A 27,362-nucleotide genomic window follows, 5' to 3' on the forward strand; every position below is an offset into this window, starting at 1 on the left:
GGATCAAGTGTCCAGCCCGGCAGTTGATTGTGGGTCTCACCAGAAAAAAAGAAAAAACAAAAAAAAATGCCAGGACTAGAGACCACTGCAGGGAACTAGGTCCTTACTCCTGACTAGACAGAAAAAAACTGAAGGCCTATAGCAGAGGGGGGTGTATACCACCTAGGACTGCCCATAGGCATAGCCAAGCCTTTTTTATGCCTAGTGTCCTACTCCTGTAGGGGGTTGTAAAACCCTATGGTTCTGAATAAAGAAGCGCTGTGTCATCTGTCAATGAATGAAAGAAAAAATGTACCAAGACATTCTTGATAAAAATCTGCTGCCATCTACCAGGATGATGAAGGTTAAACGAGGGTGGACATTTCAGCAAGACAATGATCCCAAACACAAAGCCAAGGAAACTCTCAACTGGTTTCAAAGAAAGAAAATAAAGCTGCTAGAATAGCCTAGCCAATCACCTGACTTAAATCCAATAGAAAATCTATGGAAAGAAATAAAGATCAGAGTTCATAGAAGAAGCCCACGGAACCGTCAAGATTTGAAGACTGTTTGTGTGGAAGAATGGGACAAAATTACATCCGAGCAATTTGTGCGACTAGTTTCTCTGTACAGGATGCGTCTTGAAGCTGTCATTACCAACAAAGGATTTTGTACGAAGTATTAAATAAATTTCAGTTAGCGTGCTCAATACTTTTTCCCTGTTTCATGCCATTTTATTACACATAACCTCATTTCTGAACTTATTTGTTTTGGTTTCTTTGTATGTATGGGTTGCATGGGTTGTTACCGACATGTGGTGAAAATTTCATGTCAATAGCACCATTAGAAATATATTTACATAGAAAAACGGTGACAGGTTCAATACTTATTTTACCCACTGTATACTTATTGCGGTCGGCAAGTGGATGATAAATGTTTGCTTTTGAACTTAATACCACTTTAACAGAAAATTGTGCAAACATATTGCAACATGCCAGAGAATAACTCTTAGCTTAAAGCTACCCTGTCACTAAAAGGAAATCTGGAAATACAGTCTTCCCTGCAAAGACAACATGGAATACTCACTCCTCTTTCTGATGGCCCCTACTCTGTCCTGTAGTGACCAGTAGAAGGAACCAAATGTAGTGGTGATGGGGTCTGGAAACCAGCACTCCTGGAAGTGTTGGTTTCTGAAGATTTAGTCAGTAGCATCTCTTATCTACAGTACAGATTGACAGCACAGGCAGCAAGAGAGGTTAGTATTTCAAGTCTTCATTGTGAGAAGGGCGGTATTTCCAGTATCTATTTTACTGATAAGGTCATTTCAAGAATCTAGTGGTTAACTCAAGCATTCTGAAATCTCAATTTGGGTGAAATTGGCCTTCAGTAGTTACACATGGGAGGGTTTTATACATTGCTGTTTACACCTCTCATTAGCACTAAGCATTTTACATATACAACAATGTAAGGACTGACAATAGGAGATCTTTATGAAAAAAGAAATCAATTTATTCTCTGCATCCAGCCATTCACTGATATTTACAAACAGACAAGTCATCATTGCCTATTAATACATGAACCATTTTGTCCCTAATACTGGAGTTATTTTTCCTGTAGGTGCTGGGCTGTAGATTAGATTCAGGACCTGGGGAAACAGTGGAAGAAATAGAATATTCCAAGAGAAACTTATTTACTTACTGTGGTACCTGGTACAAGTAGTATGACACAACTAAAACAACCAAAAACACCAAGAAGAAGACAGAGCTGATCCTGTATATTTTGTCTCCAGTGATTGAAGACAGAGACAAGTGAGAAGTTCAACCTACACCACTTTTTTATGTTATTTAATCTGCTTTAACCTCACAACCCCCTCCCATGTATTTGTGTAAGGCCTGGTTCACATCTACACAGGGTGCGGATGATGCATTTTCCGGGTGCGTTTTGTGCTTTTTTCACAAGCGTTTATCATGCATTGAGTTTTTCGGAGGTGTCTGTTGTCTTGCAGGAGAAACCAGCAAAAATACAGCAGAAACGCATCAAAAGCACAAGCACTGCATTTTTTATGCTTTTCTATTGATGTCCTTAGAATCAAAAACACAGCCTGCTGCAGGGAAAAAAGTCCCTGGCCCTTTCTAAAAAAAAAATGCACTGTTGAAAAAATGCTCAGATGTTATTGTGACCCATATGAAGCCATGTTAAATGGACTGTAGTGCGTTTCTGCAAAACTGCAATGAAAAATGCATAGGTGTGAACCAGGCCTAAGGCCTGTTTCATACAGGCTTCAGCAGTGTCAACAGTAAGTTTTGACAAAATATGTGCAGTTTTCAACCAGCTAATGGCAGTGCTGACTGTCACTTTAAAGAACCTGCTAACAGGCTTCAGCACTTTTTAAAGCTTGTTGAAAAGACTGCTAGCAGCTTGCTTACAGTGGTTGTATAGTCTTTTTTTTAACTTTTACCTACAGGTAAGCCTATAATAAGGCTTACCTGTAGGTAAAAAAAAAATATCTCCTAAACCTGTACGGTTTAGGAGATATTCCCCTTGCTATGAGCCGCTGACTGCAGCGGTGCATGCGCACAGGGGATTCTCGGCTGAAGGCCCGGCAACTGCTGGACCTTGCCGGGTAAGAATTCTTCCTTGCGCATGCGCGGGAGTGATGACATCACGGCTCCAGCCACTCACAGCGCTAGAGCCGCGATACCCGGAAGACACGCCGAGGCAACATGACAGCTCCCTCGGCGTGGACCAGGTAAGATACCGACGCCTCGTTCTAGGGTAAGTATTTCATAATGAGCTAATATGCGGTGCATACTAGCTCATTATGCCTTTTGCTTTACAGGGGTAAAAAAAAATAAAAATTTCAGCGGGATACAACCGCTTTAAAGTGGCAATAAGCACTCCCATTAGGATCTCTGTGTTCAGTATTTACAAACAAGAGCTGCACAGTAGTTTAAATGTTTCAACACAGCTTGCTGAATGCTCTGCAAATGCTTTATCAAAGCTTGCTGTTCACACTGCTCTTATACAACCTGAAGCCCGTGTGAAACAGGCCTAACAGAATTTCTTGCTCTGGAAAATTGATAATTCAAAGAAAATTTCCATCTCTTAGGGACTTAAAGTGGTTCCAAAGGCAAAAGGTTTTTACCTGCATGCATTCTATGCATGCAGGTAAAAAACATTCTGTGTGTAGCACCCCCCGTCCTGCCCCCAATACTTACTTGAGCCTAGGGCTGGGGAAAAAATCGATTTAAATCTTGAATCGAGTTGAGAGGTCAAATTGGTTCAAAATTTAAGCAAACCGATTTTCTTGAGGAGCTGCGGGCAGGAGTTTTTAGGCGAGGCCGTACACTGCGGACTAGGCCGAAACCGCGGCCTCACCTAAAAACTGCCTGCAGCTCCCCAAGACCATCGCTGACACCGCGCCGGTCCTGAGAAGCTGCGGGCAGGTGTCCAAAAAAAAAAAAACTCAATTTGAATCGTGAATCGAGTTTTTTTTTTTTTTTAGAAAATCGCCCAGCTCTACCTGAGCCCCATCGCAATCCAGTGAAATGCACAAGAGCATCAGCTCTTTGGGGACTCTCCCTCATTGGCTAAGACAGCAGCTGAAGCCATTGGCTCCCCCTGTCGTGAATAACAGCCAGCGAACCAACAAGGAGAGAGAGGGGGCGGGGGCCGAGCCGTGGCTCTGTGCGTGAATGGACACGCAGAGCAGTGGCTCATAAGTGAGCCTGCTTGGGTGCCCCTTTAGCATGCTGCTTGCTCTGGGTGCACTTGGCAGGAGGGAGGGGCAGGGGATCCAAGAAGAGGAGGATTGGGGATGCTCTGTGATCCACTGCACTGAGAAGGTAAGCAAGTACTACATGTTTATTATTTAAAAAAAAATAAAAAATTGCCTTTAATATCACTTTATCAGGTCTGACCACCCTAAACCGATGGCCAAAGAAATGCTGCTCTAGGTGAGTGACTGACTCTCACATGTTGTGAACTGGAACCCAGGGTGCTGCACAGCTCGTCTGTGAGACTCTAACATGCAAAATCCGAAATATTGCTGCACTCCTTGGTATCTTTATTGAAGCATTAATGCTTCAATAAAGATACCAAGGAGTGCAGCAATATTCCGGATTTTGCATGTTACTGACCCTAAACAGATGGTTTAGTTTTGAGTAAATGCTATCAGGCCAAATTATTCACCACCTTCTTATAAAATGTTGGAGTCTATGATGGTAAGGACCTGAACTTCCAGCCCTGTCTGCTGCAGTAGGCATTACAGGGATGGTTCAGTCTTCATGCTGGAGAAAGCAACACCAACATTGACTTTTAGCAACAAGCTAAAGCCAGAGCTGGAACCTCTCAAAAGCTCCTTGCAAAGGTTCCAGAGACAAAAGACTGCAGCATGACATTCAGGTCACCAGCATTCACTCATAACATTGGAGCAAACAAAGCATCATCCTCACTCATGATGGATAGCAAGCACCTTCACCAGACTGCCATGATACATAAAGCATCTGTATTTGTCAGCATGGCCCACCCCTTTTTCTGCACTTGACTAATGGCCCTTCCCAGTGATAGGTGCCTTACTCACCAATAGTGAAACATAGGGGGCAGGTTTTCCATTGCATATCAGAGTTCTGAGATATTTAGGGATTAATAGTTGGAAAAGCAATCCAGCATGCAGGCAGTAACTTGGAGCTGCTCGCTACCCAGTAAGAGACTCTCTTTTTATTCCTGGACACAGGTTCACTTTAAAATATATCTGTACCCAAAAAAAAAACCCATTTAACTTATTAAAGCTTACCAGTTCCTAAATAAGGTGGCTGCATTCATTTTTTTTTTTTTCCTGTGTGAGTTTGGCAGTTTTTTCAATCCTACGAATAGCACACCTCCTCTGTCCCTCCATAGCTACACTAAAACTGTCCATACACTGTTTGTAATTTGGCCAGTTTAGTGGGGACCAACTGAATTTTGATCAGTGTATGATGGTCCCCGTTCGACAGAAGTCAATTGTATATTTGATATTGATTAATTGATAGACAAACATGTTGGAAATTTTTTCTCAATCAGCTGCTGCAGCCGTTGATCAGTGTATTCTAAGAGTGGCAGGGGCAGCTGTCAGAACACTATGGCCCATCAAGGGAAGAGAACGCTCCATTCACCTGGTTTGTGCGGATAGAGGAATCGATTCAGTCGTTTTGCCAACTGGCTGAATGAAATAACGATCAGTGTATGGCAAGCTTTACTACTACTACTCACTATGGGGGCAGTCATGGCTGTCACACAGGCTGGATCTTTGTGATATCAGCCTTTTTTCATGTTTATTACATTGTTGATTTCTGGGATTAGAAGATGACACAAAAAAGGTTGTGCTTTCTTTTTAACTCCCAGGAAATAAACAAGCCCACTGTATTTATTTGCAAGATCAACATGTATGTTCTGTACTTGCATACAATGTCCTTAGCCTGAAAAAAGAAAACTAATGCAGCCACCACATCTAAGGACTCATAAGCTGCATTAGATTACATTTTTGTTGTTGGGTTTAGATATGCTTTCATGCAGGCAGAAATATATTTCAAGCTGTTTGATGTATGTTTTGGCGTTCTACAAGCAGCTTTTGTCTGATTGTTTTGCTGTGGAACATGATCACCGGCAATTGTGTTTATATTTGCTGCACTTGGATACAACATAAAGCTGCTTTACAGCCTTGACAGCAAGTCTCATTTCATAATATTCTCGAAACAGGAATGTTTAAAATAAAAAAGATAATCCACATACACGTGCAGGAAAGAAACAGAGCTTGAAAGAACTGGAAGAAAGGAATCCTTACTGGGAAAAAAATACAAACTAGATTCCTGGCTGACTGTGATTTTATTGTTTTCCTAGTCCCTGACCCTTGTACATGTAGGCAGTGAGTTGAAATTCCCAACCCGCATACTACGTTTGGGACCGGGGATCAGAAAATATTGAAGCCTCTGGTTCTTTTTTTTTTTTTTGCAGGTACATTTTTGTTGTTGTTAGAAGCCTGTAAAGTATTGCGCCCATGATCAGCAGATGATGGGTGTAATGCCACGGTCCTGCAGCCTGTCTGTGTAGCTGTCTGCCTGTACCTCCGATATGGCAGGCAGTTACACTCTGACAGGAAGCTCAATGAACTACCTAGAGAGCTCAACAGTGCCCTGGTAGTTTATTGAGAACTACAAGCTGACAGCCACAAAGGTCGTCGGTACTTGTAGTTTTCACATTCACAGAACACTGTGAATTAATGAATTTTTTAGATTGTGACAGTGGGCGGGGGGAGGAGATCCCCTACTTGCTGTCAAAATGGGATTGGGGGGTGCGGGGGCCAGTGCATCTCATGGCATGTTACACTGATAATGGATGTCACATATAACATGTTACAAAAGGTGAAAAAAAAGGAGATTTTTCACCAAATATGATCTTGTAAGGCAGGGCAGTGAAACCTACTTTTTAAATAACACCTATAACCTATATTGTTCCACAATGCTTGTAATTCAAGTATCTCTTGTGCAAAGTGAGAAATGCTCAATTTTGGCTTACCATAGACAAGTTCTTTATGTGGGACACATATACACATGCAGTTCTGTGTCTATAGAAGCATTCTGTATTAAACTAAAGCAAGATTTGTTTTTTTATTGGTAAAGAAAGTTTGATTATTTATCTTGGAAAATAGCTATAATTTACTGCACAACCTAAGGGTAAAAAAGAGAACATACTATATTAATACAGCCTATTATTTGACTGTACTGTACTGTTAAATTGTGAAAAAGCCCTGTTTAGGGCCCATTCACACCAGAACCAAGTATGCATTTTTCTGTGTTGAGGACTGCTGTATTAGGCAAACAACTGAAAACGAATGGCCAGCTTCATTTTTCCACAGCGCATTCTACCAGATACAGTGTGTTGGGGGTGCGCTGCAATGCACGTGCATAGCGGAGGTGCATTTGTTCAACATGAATAGCCCTGCAGTGCACCAACACACTTTACCACAATGCTGGTGGAGTGAATGGGCCCTTAAGATGGCTGTTAACTGTTAGAGCCAAGACTCCCTCCATTGCTGGAAGCTTTCCTAGTTCTGGAATTATCATATCACTGTGCGGGATTGTTCCACAAGGAGAACTCTGCTGTCTCAAGCAAACACAAACTACTTCTGGCAGACAGCAATGGCAGCCTTCAGTGCTGCATGCAAAACCTCGGCTGTGACAGATACCATATGCCCTGACAGTATTTCTTCATGGATCACCAGTACAAACGATGGTTTAATAAATGTATTCATGCTTCTAAACATTAAGTATTATTCACTTGGTTCATCCTGTGTTTTGGAAACGGACCCACTCTGCTTTTTTCAGTACACATAACAAATAGGGAAAGCGGGAAATGAAGGGGAATAAGGATTTGCTTTAAATAAACTTTTTACAATACTCAAGTGGCAAACTTTGAGATTTCAGCTATAAATACTTAAACTTCCTTTTGGTTTTGTGACTTGCTGCTCTTTGCATAATATAGCACATACATAAATGTGGTATAAAATCATATTTATATATAAATATATATATATATGTACAATGAGGTGTCTTTCCAGGCCCATCCAAGGCTCTTGGGAAATCAGACACACAGATCAATTTAGAGTTTGATACATGGATCCAACCGACTCTCTGTACAGTAATGAAGGAACTAGCTGCCTCTTCACACCACTGAGCTTACTCAGTGCGACAGTGCAAGCGATAATGTAGCAAACCATAGCATGACTGCACTACAATAAGCTGAAATTTGATTGGAAGATATGAGTTACTGCACTTTTCACTACCTCGTTGAACAAGCCTGCCTGTGTGCTTTGTACTGACATGTGCACTAAATACAAAGAATTTCATCATATTATGAATCCATCTTTAACGGGAATCCATCACACAGCAAATCACAGGTGTGAGAAGCCTCAGATTGAAGCTGTAACTTTTACCTCCTGAGTTGCATGTTACCAGGGCAGTGACAACATAAGCAGTGAGGACGAGTCCATTCGTCTTCATTGCCTCAAAATTAGTATGCTACTTGGGAGTAAAATCTCTCATTTAACGTTCCTCCACTGGGAATTTTACTTCATGACAGATCCACCACAACTTTGCTGCCCTATATAGATCTATATATATTCTAACACATACAGGGGGATGTTTGTTTATAAAGAAAATGTTAAAATAACATACAAATAGACAGCATAAATCACTACGCAAGATGATTATTCATTAAAAACAGATTGTGGAGCTGTTACATTTTTTTCTTCGGTTTATATACATGAAGGATTGACATAACCAAAAATGGTATCAGTTGCTTAAAAAAAAATAAAATAAAAAAGGAAGAAGGAGATATATTTATATATAGGCATGTTATTATGAACACTGTATATGGGTATCACTGGCAGAATGGAGATGCCGTGGGGTCAAATCCTTTAAAAACATCCTTAAGGGAGCCAGCATCCTGTTCAGACTCCTGTGTTGGGCTGTTTCCAGCAAAGGGGCTTCCACTGCCGGTTTTGGTTTGCTTGACCAAACCATAGACAGATGGCACTGGCAAGTTGTGAACAGCGGCCTGGCTGCTATCTGAAATAGCTGCAGTTTTAGCACGGGTCCGGTTGTAACTGTTGTAGCGGTCAGTGGCAGTATCTGAATTAGGTTTGTCTGCATCTGGTTGGTCCAGGGCAGACTTGCGCACAAAAAGGGGCTCTTTTGCTTTACTGGCAGTTTTGCTGTCTGAACCCTTAGAGGTTGTCTCGTTAGAAGTGACCTCTGCTGAAGTCTTATTCCCTGTCCGAGGATCATACAAACTAATGTTGCTGAGAACGTTACTTTGACCGCTTGGTTTGCTCAGTCCCCCTACAGTGAGCAAACGGGGGTCATAGGGTGCAATGGTTGTTGTGCTCTCAACAGGTGGTATTGTGGGAAGGGGCTGTGTGGGTTCTGGTGGGCGTACAGTTAGCACAGGTTCTGTGGATTTTTGAAGACGTGGGTCAGCAGGAGGCTTCCGTGTTCGAGGATCAGTGGGTTTTTCAGCTGGTGCTGATGAAGTGCTAGAGGCAGCATTGACAGTCTTCAGAATCCTAGACAGCAGTTCAAAATCAGGCAGGCTAGAATTTGATGCTGTTGCATCAGAAGCAGCTGCCCGCTGGCGTGGGTCATGCGATACTGAGGTGGATGGACGGTTAAGTCTGGAATCAAGGCCTTGCATAGACTGTAGTGCAGGAGGCATTGGGATGAAGTCTTGTTTAGGAATGGGCAGTGGGATAAGGTCTTCAGGACTCCATAAAACAGTCCTAGCAAAGTTTGGTTTGTTCAAATTGACATCCTTTTTAAAGTGGTAGAACTGCTGTAGCGGATTTCTCGGGTCTCTTAATGTATGTCCAGGGAGAGGATCAAGGGGGATGTTGACAGACTTATCCCGTAGGACCCTTTCACCTTCTTCTTCATCTAAAGCCATTTTATTTACTGGGGAGTCTTGTTTTGAAGTCTGGGGTGCATGTCTGGCTAGTCTAGGGTTGCTTGGCCCTTTGTCAGATGAAGAAGGGTTGTCCGTGGTTCTGGAAAGTCGTGGATCACGAGAGAGACGGGGATCAGTAGGACGGCTGGATGGGGCAGCTGAATTTTTTTGCAGACGTGGGGCAACCTGTCCCCCTGTACTAGTGTCTCGGACAGGGACCTGTGGAGCAGGGCGGTTAGATGACTGCTGTCGTAAAGTCTTGAGTATTGAAGTCACGCTGCTTCCTCCTTCCTCTTCATCACTGGAGTACCAGTTCCCAGAATCACCTGAAAATGTTAACAATAATCATTAATTTATAGTTCCCAGACTTGATACAGGAAAGTTCAAAAGTACACACAGCAAAGTACTTAAGGAAGGAATTTACAGCAAATATGCCAGAAAATTATACAAAGAACAAAATGACATAACCATGATTGATTGATCAGATATCTGTTCATTAGTGTTATGATATAGGGGAAGGAAAAAATTATGTCTGAAGCAAGTTAAGGTAAAAATCCACGTCAACAGATTTACATACACTGATCAGCCATGACATTAGGAACCAGCGTTAACTTTTTCAGCATTTTAAAGCGGAGGTTCGCTAAAAAAAAATATATATATATTAAAAGCCAGCAGCTACAAATACTGCAGCTGCTGACTTTTAATACATGGACACTTACCTGTCCAGGGGGCCCGCGATGTCGGCAGCCGAAGCCAATCCGTCCTTCGGCTCTCGGCGGCTGCCGCCGCCATCCTCGGTAAGGGAATAAGGAAGTGAAGCCATGCGGCTTCACTTCCTGGTTCCCTACAGCGCATGCGCGAGTCGCGCTGCGTGTCCTCTCTGGTCCCTGCTGTGTCTCACAGAATACAGCGGAGGAGAGTGTAGGCGCCGGAAGTGGCGTAGGTCACCGCAAGCTCCGCGGTGATCTATGCCAGGAAGTGGGAGCAAATACCTGTATTAGTCAGGTATCTGCTCCCTCCTCCCCCCTGAAAGGTGCCAAATGTGACACCTGAGGGGGGAGAAATACAAAAAGTGGAAGTTCCATTTTTGGGTGGAACTCCACTTTAAGCTACAGTAGCTCTTCTACTGGATCAGACTACATGGGCCAGCCTTCTCCTCCCATCAATAAGCTTTGTCTGCCCATGGACCACTTTTGGTAGGTCTGTTTATTCTGTTTCCTTCCGCAGTTTATATACAGTACATAAAGCCCATTCTGATGAGCTAACTTGTGTATAAAGTTAAATCACCTTCTTCATTATCTCTGTCCTGCTGGGTTCCTCCAGCCATCCTCCGTGCTCGCTCTTCTTCTTCTTGCTGCTTCTGCTGAATACGCAGGTACAGAGCCCGCTGTGCAGAGGGTAAGAAGTCTGGGATGTTCCCTTTGTTAAAAGAGGACTGTGTATCCATATTCTCGGGGTCCTCTTCAGTAGAGTGCTCATGATAACGGTGAGGATCGTCTTCTGGCATGCCTCCATAGTTGTTATAGACATCTAGTTAACAAAAAAATTTTTTTTTTTATAAAGTTCTGTCTTGTGCTTCACTTACTGCTGAGAGAATAACACCATTAGCAGAATAGGGTTGAGGGGAACATATTTCACATCTCACTGTTAGGGCCCTTTCACACTGGGGCGGGGTCAGCGGTAAAGCGCCGCTATTGTAAGCGGCACTTTACCATCGGTATTTGGCCGCTAGCGGGGCGGTTTTACCCCCGCTAGCAGTCGAGAAAGGGTTAAAAACCACCGCAAAGCGCCTCTGCAGAGGCACTTTGCCTGCGGTATAGCCACGCTGTCCCATTGATTTCAATGGGCAGGAGCAGTGAAGGAGCGGTATACACTCCGCTCCAAAGATGCTGCTAGCAGGACTTTTTTTCCCGTCCTGCTAGCGCACCGCTCCAGTGTGAAAGCCCTCGGGTCGGTTTGCAGGCGCTATTATTAGCGCAATAGCACCTGCAAACTGCCCCAGTGTGAAAGGGTCCTAAAAGTGTTACTAATCCCATGACAGTAAAATCAGTCTGTATATGCAGTAAAGCATGCTTGTTATACTAATTGTGGAACCTAAGGGTTCCACAGTTAGTATAACATTATGCAAAAAGGCTGTTTGATTCTGTATGCACAGATCCTCCCCTTCTTGCATTGCCCCCAAATCATGTCCGGATAAGACAGAGTTAGTGGAGTCAGTCTGCACATACTCAGTTTGGGGTGTATTTCTATAGAGTTTTTTTTTTTTCTTGGCGGAGTGCATGTGATCAGCACTGGTCAGACAGAGGGTCAGGGGTCCTGCATCCTGATGGGACAGCCAGTGCAGTATGAAAACTCCTCCTACAAGCTTTAACCAACCACTGATAGAAGTCAAAAGACTGCTATATACTGCTGATGAGAAAAGGTATTTAGCAATTTATATTTACTAAAATACAGTAATTGCATTTCCACATTCTGTGTACTGTTGGGGGAACAGATATATTGAAGGCAGGGTCCTGGGTTTAGTAATACTTTAATAGCAGATATCAGTTATAATACCTGGAGTCAAAAAACTGGATGAGGTGAACTATTTTATGAATACTAAGGCTGCATTCACACCTGGGCATCTGAATAGTGGGCAGAATCGCATCGATTCTGCTCGTGATTTCAAATTGCTCTAGTAAAATGAGAACTCGCACAATGCAAATTTCAGATGCCATTTATTTTAATGGCAACTAAAAACACGGTTCGGTCCTGCCGCAATTGTTGCACGATAAATCGCCATCTCCTGAAGCTTGTCGCCCAGTCCAGGAGCTACTTTTTTGCGACAAGCTTCATGTGATGCGGTTGGCCACGACTGCAGCACAATTTATCGCGGCAGAGCCGCACTGCGTTTTTAGGTGCCATTAAAATGAATGACATCTGAAATTCATGTCGTGCGATTTCTCATTTTACCAGAGCGTTTTGAAACCACGGATTTGTCAAGGGATTCCCCAAAGAGATGTTCAGCATCAAAGAGCATGCATAGAAGAGGTTCCTGACAAGCATGTTCAGCAGACCAAGCTTTTAGGCACAAAATCCTGCATGTTTGCAGAGATAGGAGAGATTTTGAAACTTGTCAAATTACATTGTTTTAGAACATGAACACAAAACAAAATCACTGAAGGGATCAGTTCCACTTGTTTTAAGACAGCAGGGTATTCAAAGACAAGTTCCTGGTCTTTGTTCATACATCCTGACCTATTGGTGATAGTCTGACAAATAGACATGACAACAATTGCTGGCTGTATGGCTGGATCTGCAAGAACAAATAAGGCTTTTAAGATGGCCTCAAAATACCTATCAACAGAATGCTTGAAAGAGGGAATACACTCAATAGGAACTGTAAAGAGTTTATTGACAACAGCAATCACAGGATCCACTACTGGGATACACCATATAAAGCTCTGATGAATTTCGCTTGCCAATAGAAACGCATCAGCTAGACGCCCCTGTTTTTACAGTGTTCACCCAGACTCCTCACCCCTTCACCTCCCACCATTCCTGCCCTTGGAGCAGCCGTTTTTATGAGAGCGTGGGCAATCCACACTGCCTATTGATTCCTGCAACCTCAACAGCCTAAACAGCCAGCACTTTCATGGATGAACTACTTCCATAATGTGAACTTATTTTGTGTCCACTAACTTAACTTTCCAGGAGACATTTACTTTGGGTCCACTGACTCTCTAGGAGACACTCAACCTATTTGGGATTGTCGAGTTCTCACACACACCTGAGCTTTAATGCATAGTGGATGTGAACCAAAGCCTCCCCCTGGAATTCCACCAGGTGAACTCCCTTGTCAGTGTTACCAGGTCAGTGTGCGGCTTTGCCTGTCAGCGGAATAGTCCGGTCCCTGAACCATCGCTGACTACAATCAGAAGGACCGGCAAACGTCTGCTAAGAGCCTTCCTGAGACCTCTCCTGAGTTCTCCTGGTTCCACCTTCGGTGCTGCATGGCCGGTGAGTGAATTTGCTTGTGAGTGGAGCGGTCTGCTCCTGTGGAAACCGCTAAACAGCCGTGCACTGACCAGTAAGCCCCTTTACATTGGATTGCTTTTGTTATCCTGATTTGAAGCCTTCACAAGGATACCGGACTGTGGGTGTATAACATATGCCTATCTCTGCACCTGTGAGCATGTGCTTCAGTTTTTCTAATGAAGTTTACTTCCATTGAAGCCTCTACACACAGATCACTATAGAGGAAGGATGTTTTAACCCCCCCCCCCCGCTCCCCTTGAAGTTTAGTGTCAGGGCAGGTTCTACATTACCTGGGACATTTACCATCTTGCCTTCTATGAACTGTTGACCTTTATTTAATTTATTACAGCAAATTATTGTATTTATTTCCAGTTTCTAGTATGAGCTTCATATGGTGGATGAAAGTGTGTATGATTGAGGGGTGTTGTCCGTGGTGATCACCTGTTCATGACAACGTTGTCATTAATTTTAAATTTACAGTGGAGGTAGTATGATACCTCATTACATTTAGTGTGGGTGCAATTTTTTGTTTTTGTAACTTTATAATAAAGAATTGTTGACTATATTATTTGGGTGTTCCTCCCTGACGAATCCTTTTCCTTCTTTCCTGCTTTCTCCCCGTTCCTGGAATTTTGTTTATACTGGGATACACCATTTTGTTTTAAAATGCTTAAGTGCATTCTTAAAGTGCAAAATGAAGGACGGGTATGGGAAAAAATCTTCTTTAAACTTAGACAATCTCTTAGCACCCTGTGTTGGCCGTGGAGCATCCAGTTCTGTTGGGCAAAGGCACTGCATCAATTAGGGTGTCCATAGTGGAAAGCATTTGGCATGAAACAATCGCATGACAGGGGCAAGGCGCAGACATCATGGCTCTGTCCTGAGTGGCTCTGTCACGAGTGATGCACAGTTTCACCGGCGCAGTTTAACGAAAGCAGGATAACTACAGCTGCATGAACAACAACAAGAACTCTGTTCCACTCTGCAAGACGACAAGCAAACCAGCTTTGACATTTATTTTATATTAGGTTAGTTTCCTACTCTCTATCCACTAACATGCTCCTTATTCTCTTCCTTCTCACATTGGTGTCTTCTATCCTCAAATTATCTTTACTCTACCCCTCCTCTCTTCCCTGCTGCATGCACATATCACCCTCACTCCTACCCTCTCCCTACTATGGCACCCATCATCTCCTGCATTTGCTGCACCCACATGCTGACATAAACACCAGGGCCACTAGACACGTGCGCTCATGCACATCCCACTCCCACCTTGCCTTCCTCGCCCTCCTCCTTCTAGTCTCAGGTGACATTTCTCCTAATCCTGGTCCGCCATTTTCCAAATGCAAGCCACATATCCAATACCCCTCCCCCTCTGGCAACCACCGCAATCCACTCAGTTTAATTTATATCCCCCTGCTTCCTCAAAGCACCCCACCAATCTCATGCGCCCTTTGGAACGGCCGCTCCATCTGTAACAAGCTAACATCTGTACATGACCTCTTCATCTCTCATGGCTTGAACATACTCGCCATAACAGAAACCTGGCTTCAAAATTTTGACTCAGCTTCTCCTGCTGCCCTCTCCCATGGTGGTCTCCATTGGACTCACTCCCCCAGACCCAACAGACAGAAAGGAGGTGGAGTTGGCTTCCTTCTATCCCCACAAAGCACCTTCCAAGTCCTTCTTGTCCCTCCCTCTCTATCCCTCTCTTCTTTCGAGATGCACTTTATTCGTCTGTTTTCTCCCATTTCTCTGAGGATTGCAGCAATTTATAGGCCTCCAGGACCGGTATCGCGCTTTCTTGATGACTTTGCTGCCTGGCTACCCCACTTTCTCTCCTCTGAAATACCCACCATTATTCTTGGTGACTTTAACATTCCTGTCAATGTTAACAGCCCAACTACAGCTAAACTTCTCGACTTAACCTCATCTTTTGACCTAACCCAATGGACACATACTTCCACTCACTCCAATGGTAATACCCTTGACCTTGTATTCTCCCATCTCTGCAACCCAGGCAACCTCACCAACACCCCCTTTCCTCTATCTGATCACAACCTCATTACTTTCACTGTATCCTTGCCTCCAACCACCCATCCCTCCAAGCAGCAAACAATTACTTGAAGAAAACTTCGCCACTTTAACCCTTCTCTTCTCTATTCTGCTACTGACCACCTATATGACATAATCTCTCCCCTGTCCTGACCTGACCACCTCTGTCTACAACAGTTCACTCTCATCATCACTAGATGCACTTGCTCCTCTAACCACACACAGAATCAGGCCCTGACCGTTAGAACCCTTGCAAACTGACAACACTAGAAATCTCAAGAGACATTACCGTGCTCTTGAACGACTGTGGCGTAAAACCAAATGCCTGCAAGACTTCACCCTATATAAATCTGCCCTTCTAAAATACAATTCATGCCTCCATGCTGCCAAACAAGCCTACTTTGTCTCTCTTATTAATTCCTTGTCATCCAGTCCCCGTCGGCTCTTCTCAACCTTTAACTCTCTGCTTCGTCCACCACCCCCTCTACCTACTAACTTACTCACTGCCCAAGAGATTGCCAATCACTTCAAAGACAAGATCGTGAGGACATCTCCACTGTGCGTACGTCTTCCCCACCCAACATACCTTGCCTAGCAGCACATTCAACACTCTCCTCTTTTGAATTGGCTACTACGGAAGAGGTTACAAAAATTTTCTCGGATGCCCACCTAACCAATTGTCCCTTGGATCCTGTTCTCTCACAACTACTACGGTCACCCTCTTCTTCTATCCTATGCTCCCTCACCCACATCTTCAATCTCTCCCTCTCTAGTGGCATCTTCCCCTCCCCTCTAAAACATGCGCAGATCACTCCCATTCTTAAAAAGCCCTCACTGGACCCTACCGACCTGAACAACTTCAGACCCATCTCATTGCTCCCATTCACCTCTAAACTTCTAGAACGCTTAGTCTACAACCGTCTTAGCTCCTACCTCAATGAAAATAACCTTCTTGACCCCTTACAGTCTGGCTTTCGCTCGCAGCACTCCACGGAAACTGCCTTACTAAAACTCACTAGCACTTACTAACTGCTAAAACCAACAGCCAGTACTCCATACTTCTACTACTTGACCTCTCTGCGGCCTTTGATACTGTTGACCACCCGCTCCTTCTCAATAAACTACATTCCCTTGGCCTCCGAGATTCTGCTCTATCCTGGTTCTCTGCTACTTCAGTGTCACCTACAACACTGTCTCCTCCTCTCCATTGCCCCTTTCTGTGGGGGTCCCCCAAGGCTCGGTTCTTGGACCCCTTCTCTATCTACACCTCCTCCCTTGGTCACTTAATAACTGCCCACGGCTTCCAATACCACTTATATGCTGATGATACCCAAATCTATCTGTCTACTCCTCACCTCACTCCTTCAGTCTCCTCTCGCATTACTAACTTACTGACATATCAGCATGGATGTCACCACTTCCTTAAACTAAATCTCTCTAAAACTGAGCTATTAATATTCCCCCCCCGCCCGTGCCCCCCTCCATGACTTTTCCATCAAAATCAACAATGTAACCATCAGTCCCTCCCCTCACGCCAGGGTACTAGGTGTAATCCTAGACTCTGACTTGTCATTTCAGCCTCAAATCCAATCGTTGTCAAATGTTTGGAGAATTCACCTCTGTAACATCTCCAAAATTCGCCCCTTTTTAACAAATTAAACCACCAAGCTCCTCATTCACTCCCTTGTTATCTCTCGCCTTGACTATTGCAACTCCCTTCTCATTGGCTTACCTCTCCATAGGTTATCCCCTCTTCAGTCTATCATGAATGCTGCTGCCAGACTTATCCACCTTACCAACCGCTCAGTGTCTGCCAACCCTCTACTGCAATCCCTACACTGGCTCCCAATCACTCAGCAAATTAAATTCAAAATACTAACCACAACATACAAAGCCATTCACAACTCTGCCCCGAGCTACATCACTAATCTTGTCTCCAAATATCACCCAAATCGACCTCTCCGCTCTTCTCAAGACCTCCTGCTTTCAAGCTCTCTCATCTCCTCCTCCCATGCTCATCTCCAGGATTTCTCCAGAGCCTCTCCCATCCTCTGGAACTCGCTACCTCCATCTATCCGGCTATCCCTACTCTTGCTACCTTCAGGCGATGCCAGAAAACTCATCTCTTCAGGAAAGCCTATCACGTCTCCAACTAATCTCCTACCACTTCCATCAGCTCATTCCCCACAGTTACGTTTTGTACCACCTCCCCCACCCTATTAGATTGTAAGCTCTTCTGAGCAGGGCCCTCTTAATCCTCTTGTATTTTATTGTATTATAACTGTATTGTCTCCCTTTTATATTGTAAAGCGCTGCGTAAACTGTTGGCGCTATATAAATCCTGAATAATAATAATAATAATACTAGCACTCATATGCCAGCTCAAGAGTGAGAATCCCCGCAGTAGCATTTGGAAAAGAACTGCTGTCCTCTGTGTGAGAGCAGGGGTCTATCTGCAGAAGTCCCACCCACCCCTTGCACATCTTCTTTTTCCAATCAGAGATGTGCATGCTTCCTGCTAATTGGGGATACTTATAAGTGTGCAATGGACTGCTGAAAAAAAATCAGCAGACAATTTTGCACCAATGTAAATATGGTAAAGTTTAGTTCAGAGGATCCAACACCATCTGTGCTGTGATGCCTTCCTCTGACATTAGTACATACATACAGGAGCAGAAAGTTTAAATTGTTAAGACTTTTCTATTAGTTCACACCTATTCAGCCAACACACCTACAAGCTGGGGACATATTTTTCCAGCTGGGTGCCTAGGGACATGGATATGCTAGAACCATTTCTTTTTTAATGAAACAGGTTAGCTTTCTTCCCAACATTTCACTGGAGTCAAGATTTTTTAGATATAAAGCAGTTCATTTATAAAGAACAGAGAAATGGGATCAGCTGTAGAAAGGTTTAACACTACTAATAAACATTAACTTTTGCTATAGCGGAAAGCTTTGTACCTAAAATGCTGAACTCCAGGCACAAAAACTTCCATTTACATTTATTTTTCAAAAGCAACAAACAATATCAATCCACTTTGCTTACACCAATTGCCAAAACCCAGATAATAACCTGGTGAAAAAAAAAGATGATACCATCATTGTGCTGCACAGCTTGTGCAGAAAGCCAAGCTGTGGGCAGTAGCTGTGGGAGGTTCTGCCACATAAATTATTTTATTCGAAAACCAATTACTGGCTGAATCTTGAGCTGTGGAAGTGAGACAAGACTAAGACAGCCCATACTTGCCTTTTTTTTTTTTTTCGACCAGCGGGTCGAATAAGAAAAAAACAATGACCTGGTTCCCCTATCCACACATTAGATTTGGATGGAGGAATCCTTTGCACTGAGTTGTATTCTGACAGCAGGGAGACCACCCCACTGTCAGAATACACTGATCAGTGCTGCCGGGTATAGCTGATGGCCCTGATCAATCAGGAAAATCCCAATAGGCTGGTTGTACAGAAGTCGATCGGTAGGTAACCAGCTTGCCCATACATGGACCGAAATTCAGCTAGTCCCTACTGTATTGGCCAAATTTCGATCCATGTATGTAGTGAGGATCAGAAACAAATGACACACAAAATTTGAAATAAAGTAAAATAAATTGAAAAGACAGAAACACAAGTGAAAGAAATACCTCCATCTCCCATCATATCAGGTGTCATCTCCATATTTGGGTCTGGATAATATTCACCATAGAAGTCTGGACCTGGTGGACCATCGCCCATCATATCAGGTCCATCTTCAGGGCCATAGGGCATCATAGGTGGACCTTCCTCCATATCCAGATCATGGTGCATTGGGCCTTGAGGGCCCATAGGTCCAGGAAACCTTGGTGGAGGTGGCCCCGGGGGACCTCCTGGTGGACCAGGTGGCCTAAACAACAAAGAAAAACAACAATTCAGTCAATCAGAACTGGATTTGTCCTGATACCACTTTTTTTCAAGTACTCACCGATACCGATTAGCGATACTTATTTTTTAATGTCATGTGACAGTGGCACTAATATTCAGCACTGATGACGCCTGAACTGCCAGTAGTTTATTTTAATTTTATTTTTTTACAATTTATTTTTATTATTTAAAAAAAAAATTTGTTTGCTTTTTGTTTTTTTACAATGCTTTCTTTTTTTTGGGGGGGGGGGGGGGGGGGTGGACTGTGTCAGTGTGTTTTTTTTTTTTTTTACAGCTTAACCTTTTCAATAATAGGATTTTTACAGCTTATCTGTAAAATCCTTTTCTTGGAGTACATCACGGGACACAGAGCAGCCAAAATAACTAACTGGGTTAAATGCCACCTATAGGTGAATGGACACTAGCAAACCAAAAAAGACAGGAAGTCCTCCCCAATATAACCCCTCCTACACAGGAAGTACCTCAGTTTTGTAGCAAGCAATAAACTTCCAAGACAAGAGGGGAGGGATCTCTGTGTCCCGTGATGTACTCCAAGAAAAGGATTTTACAAGTAAGCTGTAGAAAAAAATACTATTTTATTTATCGTACATCACGGGACACGGAGCAGCCATAATAACTAACTGGGACGTCCCCAAGCAATGCTTTTGAGGGGAGGGAACCCCATTATGACCAAATAAAACACCATCAGAACAGGATCTATATAGAAGCCTTCAGCACACTGCGTCCAAATGCCACATCTTCCTGACATTCCCTTGATAAAACCTAGTGAATGTATGCACTGAAGACCAAGTAGCAGCCTTGTAAATCTGAGCCATTGATGCTTGATGATGAAGTGCCCATGAAGCACTCACTCTGCTGGTAGAATGTGCCCTTATTGGAAAAGGTGGGGCCTTACCCCTTAATCCATACACCTGAACAATCACTTGTCGAATCCATTGGGAAATAGTCAACTTAGATGCTGCCTGTCCCTTCTTGGGACGTCTGGCAATACAAATAGAACATCAGTCTTCCCAATCTGAGCAGACATCTTCAGATAGACCCTGATAGCTCCTACTACTTCAAGAGAATGAAGTAATTTCTCCTCTGTAAATTGTGGATTTGGAAAAAAGGAGGGCAGAATGACATCCTGATTCAGACGAAAACTGGACACTACTTTAGGCAAAAATTCCGGCCTATCCTGGTGTAAGATCAAATATGGTTCTTTACAGGACAGAGCCACCAATTCCAACACCCTCCTGGCCGATGTCACTGCAACCAAGAAAACTAGCTTTCTTGTCAAAAGGACCAGAGGAATATGTTGAATAGGCTCAAAAGATAGCCTCTGTAAGACCCCCAGGACCAAATTTAAATCCCATGGGCACAGAGGTGGCCTGACCAGTGCAAGCACACGAATCATCCCCTGTGCAAATGTTCGTACTAGGAGAGAGAAGCAATAGGCCTCTGAAAAAAAATTTGCTAAAGTCAAAATTTGACCTTTAAGCCAGATTCATTTCCACCCCTTTTTGCAAAAAAGCCAGAATTCTCCAGATGATATATCTTTGGGGATGCGATCTCCTGGCCTCACACCAGGCAATGTAAGATTTCCAGACTCTATAGTAGATACTCCTGAAAACTGTTTTTCTAGCATTTAACATGGTAGGCAATACTGGCCCACAGATGCCCCAGTCTTTTAAAACCCTAGTTCCAACAGCCAAACCGTTAAATTTAGATACCGTTAAGCAGGATGGAATATCGGACCCTGCGAGAGCAGATCTGGACAGAGTGGAAGAACCCATGGGTTCCCCACTGCCAATCTTACAATTTGTGCGTACCACGTCCTTCTGGGCCAGGCTAGAGGGAAGGCATAGAATAGATCAGAGAAAACCAATCCCAAGGGATTACTAAGGCATCTGCCCTAATGCAAGCGGGTCCCTGGTTCTGGACACAAAACTGTCTAGTTTCCTGTTGAACCTGCATGCCAGCAGGTCTACATCCGGAACCCCCCATCGACAGCAAATCGACGCAAAGATTTCAGGATTTAGGGACCACTTTCCTGGAAACATCTGCTGGCGACTCAGAAAGTCCGCCTGCCAATTCTCCGCACCCGGAATAAACACCGCTGATAGGAACAGAACAAACTATTCTGCCCAAATCAGCATGCGATCCACTTCCTTCTGGGCTGTTTGACTCCTGGTGCCTCCCTGGTGATCGATATAGGCCACAGTTGTGGCATTGTTGGACTGGACCCTCACAGAACATCCCTATAGTCTGGAAGTCCAGAAACTGTTGATGGGCAAGCTCCTCTCCCTCCAGGACCACCCTCCCTGGACGGTGGCCTCCTCTAGGACTGCCCCCCATGCAGAGAGACTGGCGTCTGTTGTCACCACCCTCCAGACCACAAGTAAAAGTGACTTTCCTTTTTCCAGATTCTTGGCTATCATCCACCAACTGAGGCTCTGACGCACTTTCAGCCGAAGAGACATGTGCCAATCCAGAGCCTGGACAGTCTTGTTCCAGACAGACAGAATGCTGTCCTGAAGTTGTCTGGAGTGGAATTGTGCATAAAGGACTGCTTCGAATGAAGACACCATTTTACCCAGTAGCCTCATGCACAGGCGGAATAGAGGGATATTTTTTCCCCCTTATGACCTGGACGAGGTTTTTTTATGGCTATGACCTTCAGTGATGGTAAAAATACTTTTGCCTTTACCGTGTCTAATATCAACCCCAGATACTCTAGGCGCTGAACCTGCTACAGGGCCAATTTTGACCAGTTCAGAACCCAACCCAGGCGCTCCAAAAACGGAACCACTTCAGGACTGGAATAGTTTGATCCATCAATAATAGATTGTCCAGGTATCCTGCAACCGATATACCCTGAGATCTTATAATTGCCAACACTGGAGCCAGTACCTTTGTGAATACACGAGGTGCCATGGCTAACCCGAAGGGCAGCGCCACAAACTGAAAATGTTGGTTTCCTACTGCGAATCGCAGAAACCTTGGATGGGACCTGCAGATTGGCACATGTAGATATACATCCTTGATGGCTATGGACGCCATTTGTGCAAGGAGGCTATGACTGAACAAATTGACTCCATCCAAAAAGAGTGAATGTCTAGAAAATGATTCAGAGCCTTGAGATCTAGAATAGGCCTCACATCTCCATTTGGTTTTGGGATTATGAAAAGATTTGAGTAAAAAACCCTGAATCTCTCTCTCTCGTTGGCTGGAACCTCTGAAATCACTCCATGTGACCTTAGATGATCTATTCCCCGAGAAAAGAACTTTCTTTACAGGATCTGTGGGGACGTTGGACCTCAAGAACCGAGAGGGGGAGCCCCGGAATTCTATTTTGTACCCCTGAGACACTGTAGAAATAACCCACTTGTCTCGGATCACTTCTCCCCAGGCGTCTGAGAATTCTAATAGCCTCCCCCCCCACCCGCTTGAATGGGGGCGCCCCTTCATAAGGAGGGTTTGTGACTGGATTTAGGGGGCCTCTGGACCCAGGGCTTCTTCTGCCCTTGCGGCTTTCCTCTAGACCCGGACAGCTGAGGCCGTCGAAACTGCCTGAAATTAGAAGTGCTGGGTACTGAAGCACTAGACACCTTAAAGGAAGCTTGTTTGCTCCTTTTCTTAACTGGTAGAAGTGCACTTTTACCCCCGAAAATCTTCTGAATATATTTATCCAGATCTTCAAATAGCAGCTCCCCGTGAAACCAGCTAATAATCTTTTGCAGGGTAACTCTGCAGACCAGTTCTTTAATCACAGAATCCTGCGCATATGTACTGATAAAAGGGCGAGCCGGAACACCTGTTGTATGGAATCTTTAAGAGCATCTACTGTGAAACATAAGGCACAAGGTAACTCTGCCATTTCCTCAGCAACCTCTGATCGGGGACACTCTTAGCTACCCGCTTAACCTAGTCCTTTAAAGCCTGACAGATACCTATAGCTGCCACCGCTGGTTGTACAGCAGACCCAGCTATAGCAAATGAGGCCTTTAATAAAGACTCCAATTTCTTATCTGCTGGATCTTTAAACACCTGGGCATTATCTACAGGACAGGTAAGACTCTTATTCACAGAAGAAATGGCAGCATCCACCGATTGACATACTCCATTTCTTTATAAACTTTTCCTCCATAGGGTACAACAGTGCAAACCTTTAAGGAGGAATACAAAGCTTATCAGGGTGATCCCAGTCAGCATACACATTTAGCTCTAGCAACGAATGCAAGGGAAAGGCCTGAGAACTCTGTGCAGAACAAAGAGAGCCTAAAGATGAAAAGGCAACCTCAGGGACCTCTGCAGGCAGCAATTTAAATCCTGATCGAACCATCTACGTGAGGGACTGGATTAACAGTCTCGGATTGAGAGGCTGAAAACGGTTCTTCAGAACCTGACTCCTCAGAAGTGGAATCTGTGGCCTGACCTTCCTCCCGGTCATTTACAGCCATTCCTTCCACATCTTCTGCCCAATCCGGTTCCATTGCAGGTGAACGGGATCTATCCCCTTTCCTTCCACCTTGGGAAACTGAAACAATCATACCTGCTATCTTTTCCTCTAGCCCAGCTAAAGCTGATGCTTTGTGACGTAGGTTGAGGCAGAAGCATTAGCTGTTGCTATGATGCCTGACAACCATAATGGCTCAGACTGGCCAGTTGCCTCAGGTCTTTCAGGAGAACACAGCAGACATACGGCTAGAATCCTCCACTATTGATGGTGGTGCACTTGCCTCCTCCACTCCTCTTCCGGGAAGACATTCCTGAGACAAATAAACTTGAGGTATCAAGAAAAAAAAAAAAACCCTTTATGCACTCAAACGTCCTGCAAAATACTGCACCCAGTCTTTGCAGTACACAGCTATATATCTTACAGGACCTCCAGTGCCCTGGTCCATCCACCCACCGTGACTCAAGTGCCCAGCTGACGCTGCTCTGTGTCCCCTCCAGCCTGCTCACAGACGCATAAGCCAGAAACACCTCCTAAATATGGCTGCTTCCGTCCCTACTGCGCATGTGGGGCATGCATGCTCGTTGCACCATTTCCGTGCACACCCACTATAGCCGCATAAATAGCAGCAAAATAGGGCCACCGAAGGCGCCGTAGTAGAGACTAGGTGTGCGGGCAGGGGGATCCAAGAGCCACCCGCCTCCTGCTGGGATTAACCAGGCTGGAAGCCTCTACATAAGAGAGCCCCTGCTGGTCCACGACATCACTGCCCCCAAGTGGATAGAGACAGGATGACACCTGAACTCACACACAAAAGTAAGATGCTGTGGATTTTTTTTTCTTTACGGTTTGAGCAAGTGCAAAAGAGAATAGTTTTAGAAACACTTACCAATCCTGCCACAGGACTCTGCTTAAAAGCTAGACTCTGATCTTCCTCCATCATGGCGGGGTTCTGTCTCTTGGACCTTCAAGGACCGGGTCCCCTTGAGTTTGGGGCCACTGCCTTGGACCTGTAGAGCACCCTGCCGGATCTCCTTTGGAGTTTTTTCTTACCAAGGGTCTGGATCCCAGGGTCCAATGCCCAAAGGGTCACATTACAGGCAACGCCTCGTAGTGCTCTATGTAGTCGAGGTTTGGGTACCATCCATCTTAGTGCATCACCGTCCGGATGAATCCGATTATATAGACTCTTAAATCCTTCAGGATCTGTTTCCAGGACCATTCTATTAGCTAGATCATGGAGAGCTTCTCCAACCATGACCATCACCTTATAAGACACTGGGGAAAAACTGAGGTACTTCCTGTGTAGGAGGTGTTATATAGGGGAGGACTTCCTGTCTTTTTTTTGTTTGTCAGTGTCCATTCACCTACAGGTGGCATATAACCCAGTTATTATGGTTGCTCTGTGTCCCGTGATGTACGATAAAGAAAATTTATTACAATTCTTTTTTTTATTTTATTAGCCCTGTTGGGGGGTGGCTTTGGTGAGATATCAGGGGTCATAACAGACCCCAGACATCTCCCTTTTGAGAAAGGGAAAGGGACTGAGGACAAAGATTCTCCAGTCCCTTTCTCTGCAGACTCAGCTGCAGTGAAGATGAATGGACAGGAGAAAGCGGCTCCTCTCCATTCATAAACTGAAGCATCGTAAACACAGTTTATGAGGCTCAGTGACAGTTATGAATGCACAGAGTTAGCGATCACTGACTCTGCATTCAAAAAAGGAAGGAGCCGGTAAATGACATTTACCGGCTCATTCCTCCGCTCTCCATCCTGACAGATCGAGGACAGAGGGGGACCGGGGAGCACAGAGGAGCACGGGGGGGGGGACTGGAGGAGCACAAAGGGGCACAGAGGGGGACCGGAGGAGGATATGGGGACAGTCAGGGGTGATCCGTGTGGCGCTGGGGAGGAGTTACGATCACCAATCTCCCTGTATAGATTTCAATAAAGCAGCTGAAAGCCGCGGGAGGGAGAGGAGGAGAAGCGTCTGTCAACTGCTTTATTGAAATGTATACCGGGATATCGGTGATTGTAACTCCTCCCCAGTGCAGCACCGATCATCTCTGACTGTCCAGGTATCGGATTAAGCATCGGAGCAATTGTCCAATGACAAGCACTCGGGCAAATGCTCGGTTTTGGCACCGATACTAGTATCGGTATCGGGACAACCCTAATCAGAACCAAGAACATAAAGTAAAAACAGTACGTATGCCCAAAATCTTACCTGCAACCCAATTTATGAGCCAAATGAGCAGTGGGCCGCACCACAATTTCAAAAAGGGATGGTATTTTTCGCTGGCACATCTGTGGATCCATAGGCCCAGATCCAGGACTGCCTTGCATTGTTTCCATTGGAGGACCCCCTGGTGGACTTCCAAGCATTGGTCCTCCATCTTGCATTGGAGAAAGTGCACCTCCAGGTCCGCCATGCATTGGAGGCATGGGACCTCCCTCACATGGATGCATAGGGCCTCCTTGATATGGATGCAATGGTCCTTCTGGTGGTAATTGCTCCCCAGGCCCAGCAAGCATTGGGTGCATTGGGCCACCAGGCATTGGGCCCCCGGGAACTGGAATACCGGGCATTGGCTCGCCATGCATTTGACCTCCTGACATATGGCCTCCTGGCAATGGATGACCACCATGAATCAATCCACCCATCACAGAGCCTTCAGGCACTAACCCGGGACCTATGGTCATGATTTCTTCTTCTGGTGGACTTCCAGGTCCCTGCATGTCTGAACTTGGCAATGGCCCACTAGGAACCAGACCTCCAGGAAGTTGAGGAACAGGAACTGACGAATCAGATGATGTTACAGGTACAGCAGGTGGTGGGGACGCTGGATCACATAAAACTGCAGTATTAGAAGGCCCAGATGGTGCTGAAGGTGTAGGCAGAAGCCCCACTCCAGGCGGTGGTTTGGGCAAAGGGTTTATGCCTTGTTTTTTCAGTTCTTCTAAATCCTTTTCATCCTCAGCTCCAGCTTCTGCATCCTCCGCTAATAACTGAATAAAGAAAGTATATATTCAGCTCTCTCAAAACCAAAGTAAATTCAACACGTGACAAATACGGTTCAAATCTAGGAAATGTTTTTAGCTGGTTAGTTTTTGTGTTGTTTTTTCATACAGACTATGAGCTCATAAATCCTAAATTTGTAAAGTTCTGAGACTACCTGGCTTACTGCAAGCCAGATAGTCAAAACTTAGGGAACTGCAGTGTAGCGAAAAATAAGCATATGGATTTATTGAACAAGAAGCTTTAATTAAACCTTTCCTGAGATAATTATGGCTTTTGCTGATCTTTTAAAAGTAAAATTTTCCCTGCAGTTAAAGTGGTTCTATAAACAGAAAGTTTTTTTTACATTAATGCATTCTCTGCACTAAGGTAAAAAAAAATTTGTGCATGAAGCTCCCTCCCCAGCCCCCTTATACTTACCTGAGCCTGATCTCGATCCAGCAATATGTCTCTTCATTTAAC

General features: G+C 44.5%; 1 protein-coding gene across 4 annotated transcripts in view; it reads right to left on the reverse strand.

The window, feature by feature from the left end:
* Nucleotides 1-1,466: 1,466 nt before the first annotated feature.
* ZC3H4 (zinc finger CCCH-type containing 4) overlaps nucleotides 1,467-27,362 on the reverse strand; it is a 69,328-nt gene continuing 43,432 nt past the window's right edge. For all 4 annotated transcript variants that reach the window (XM_073599003.1, XM_073599002.1, XM_073599005.1 and 1 more), the window contains exons 11-14: nucleotides 26,109-26,890; nucleotides 19,167-19,405; nucleotides 10,744-10,986; nucleotides 1,467-9,782 (exon numbers count right to left, since the gene is read on the reverse strand). In XM_073599003.1, the coding sequence (XP_073455104.1) occupies nucleotides 8,395-9,782; nucleotides 10,744-10,986; nucleotides 19,167-19,405; nucleotides 26,109-26,890 (2,652 nt within the window). In that variant the 3' untranslated portion in view covers nucleotides 1,467-8,394. The remainder of the gene's footprint in view (nucleotides 9,783-10,743; nucleotides 10,987-19,166; nucleotides 19,406-26,108; nucleotides 26,891-27,362) is intronic.

The sequence above is a fragment of the Aquarana catesbeiana genome, linkage group LG09 (assembly GCF_042186555.1).
Source record: "Aquarana catesbeiana isolate 2022-GZ linkage group LG09, ASM4218655v1, whole genome shotgun sequence".
Classification (NCBI taxonomy): Eukaryota; Metazoa; Chordata; class Amphibia; order Anura; family Ranidae; genus Aquarana; species Aquarana catesbeiana.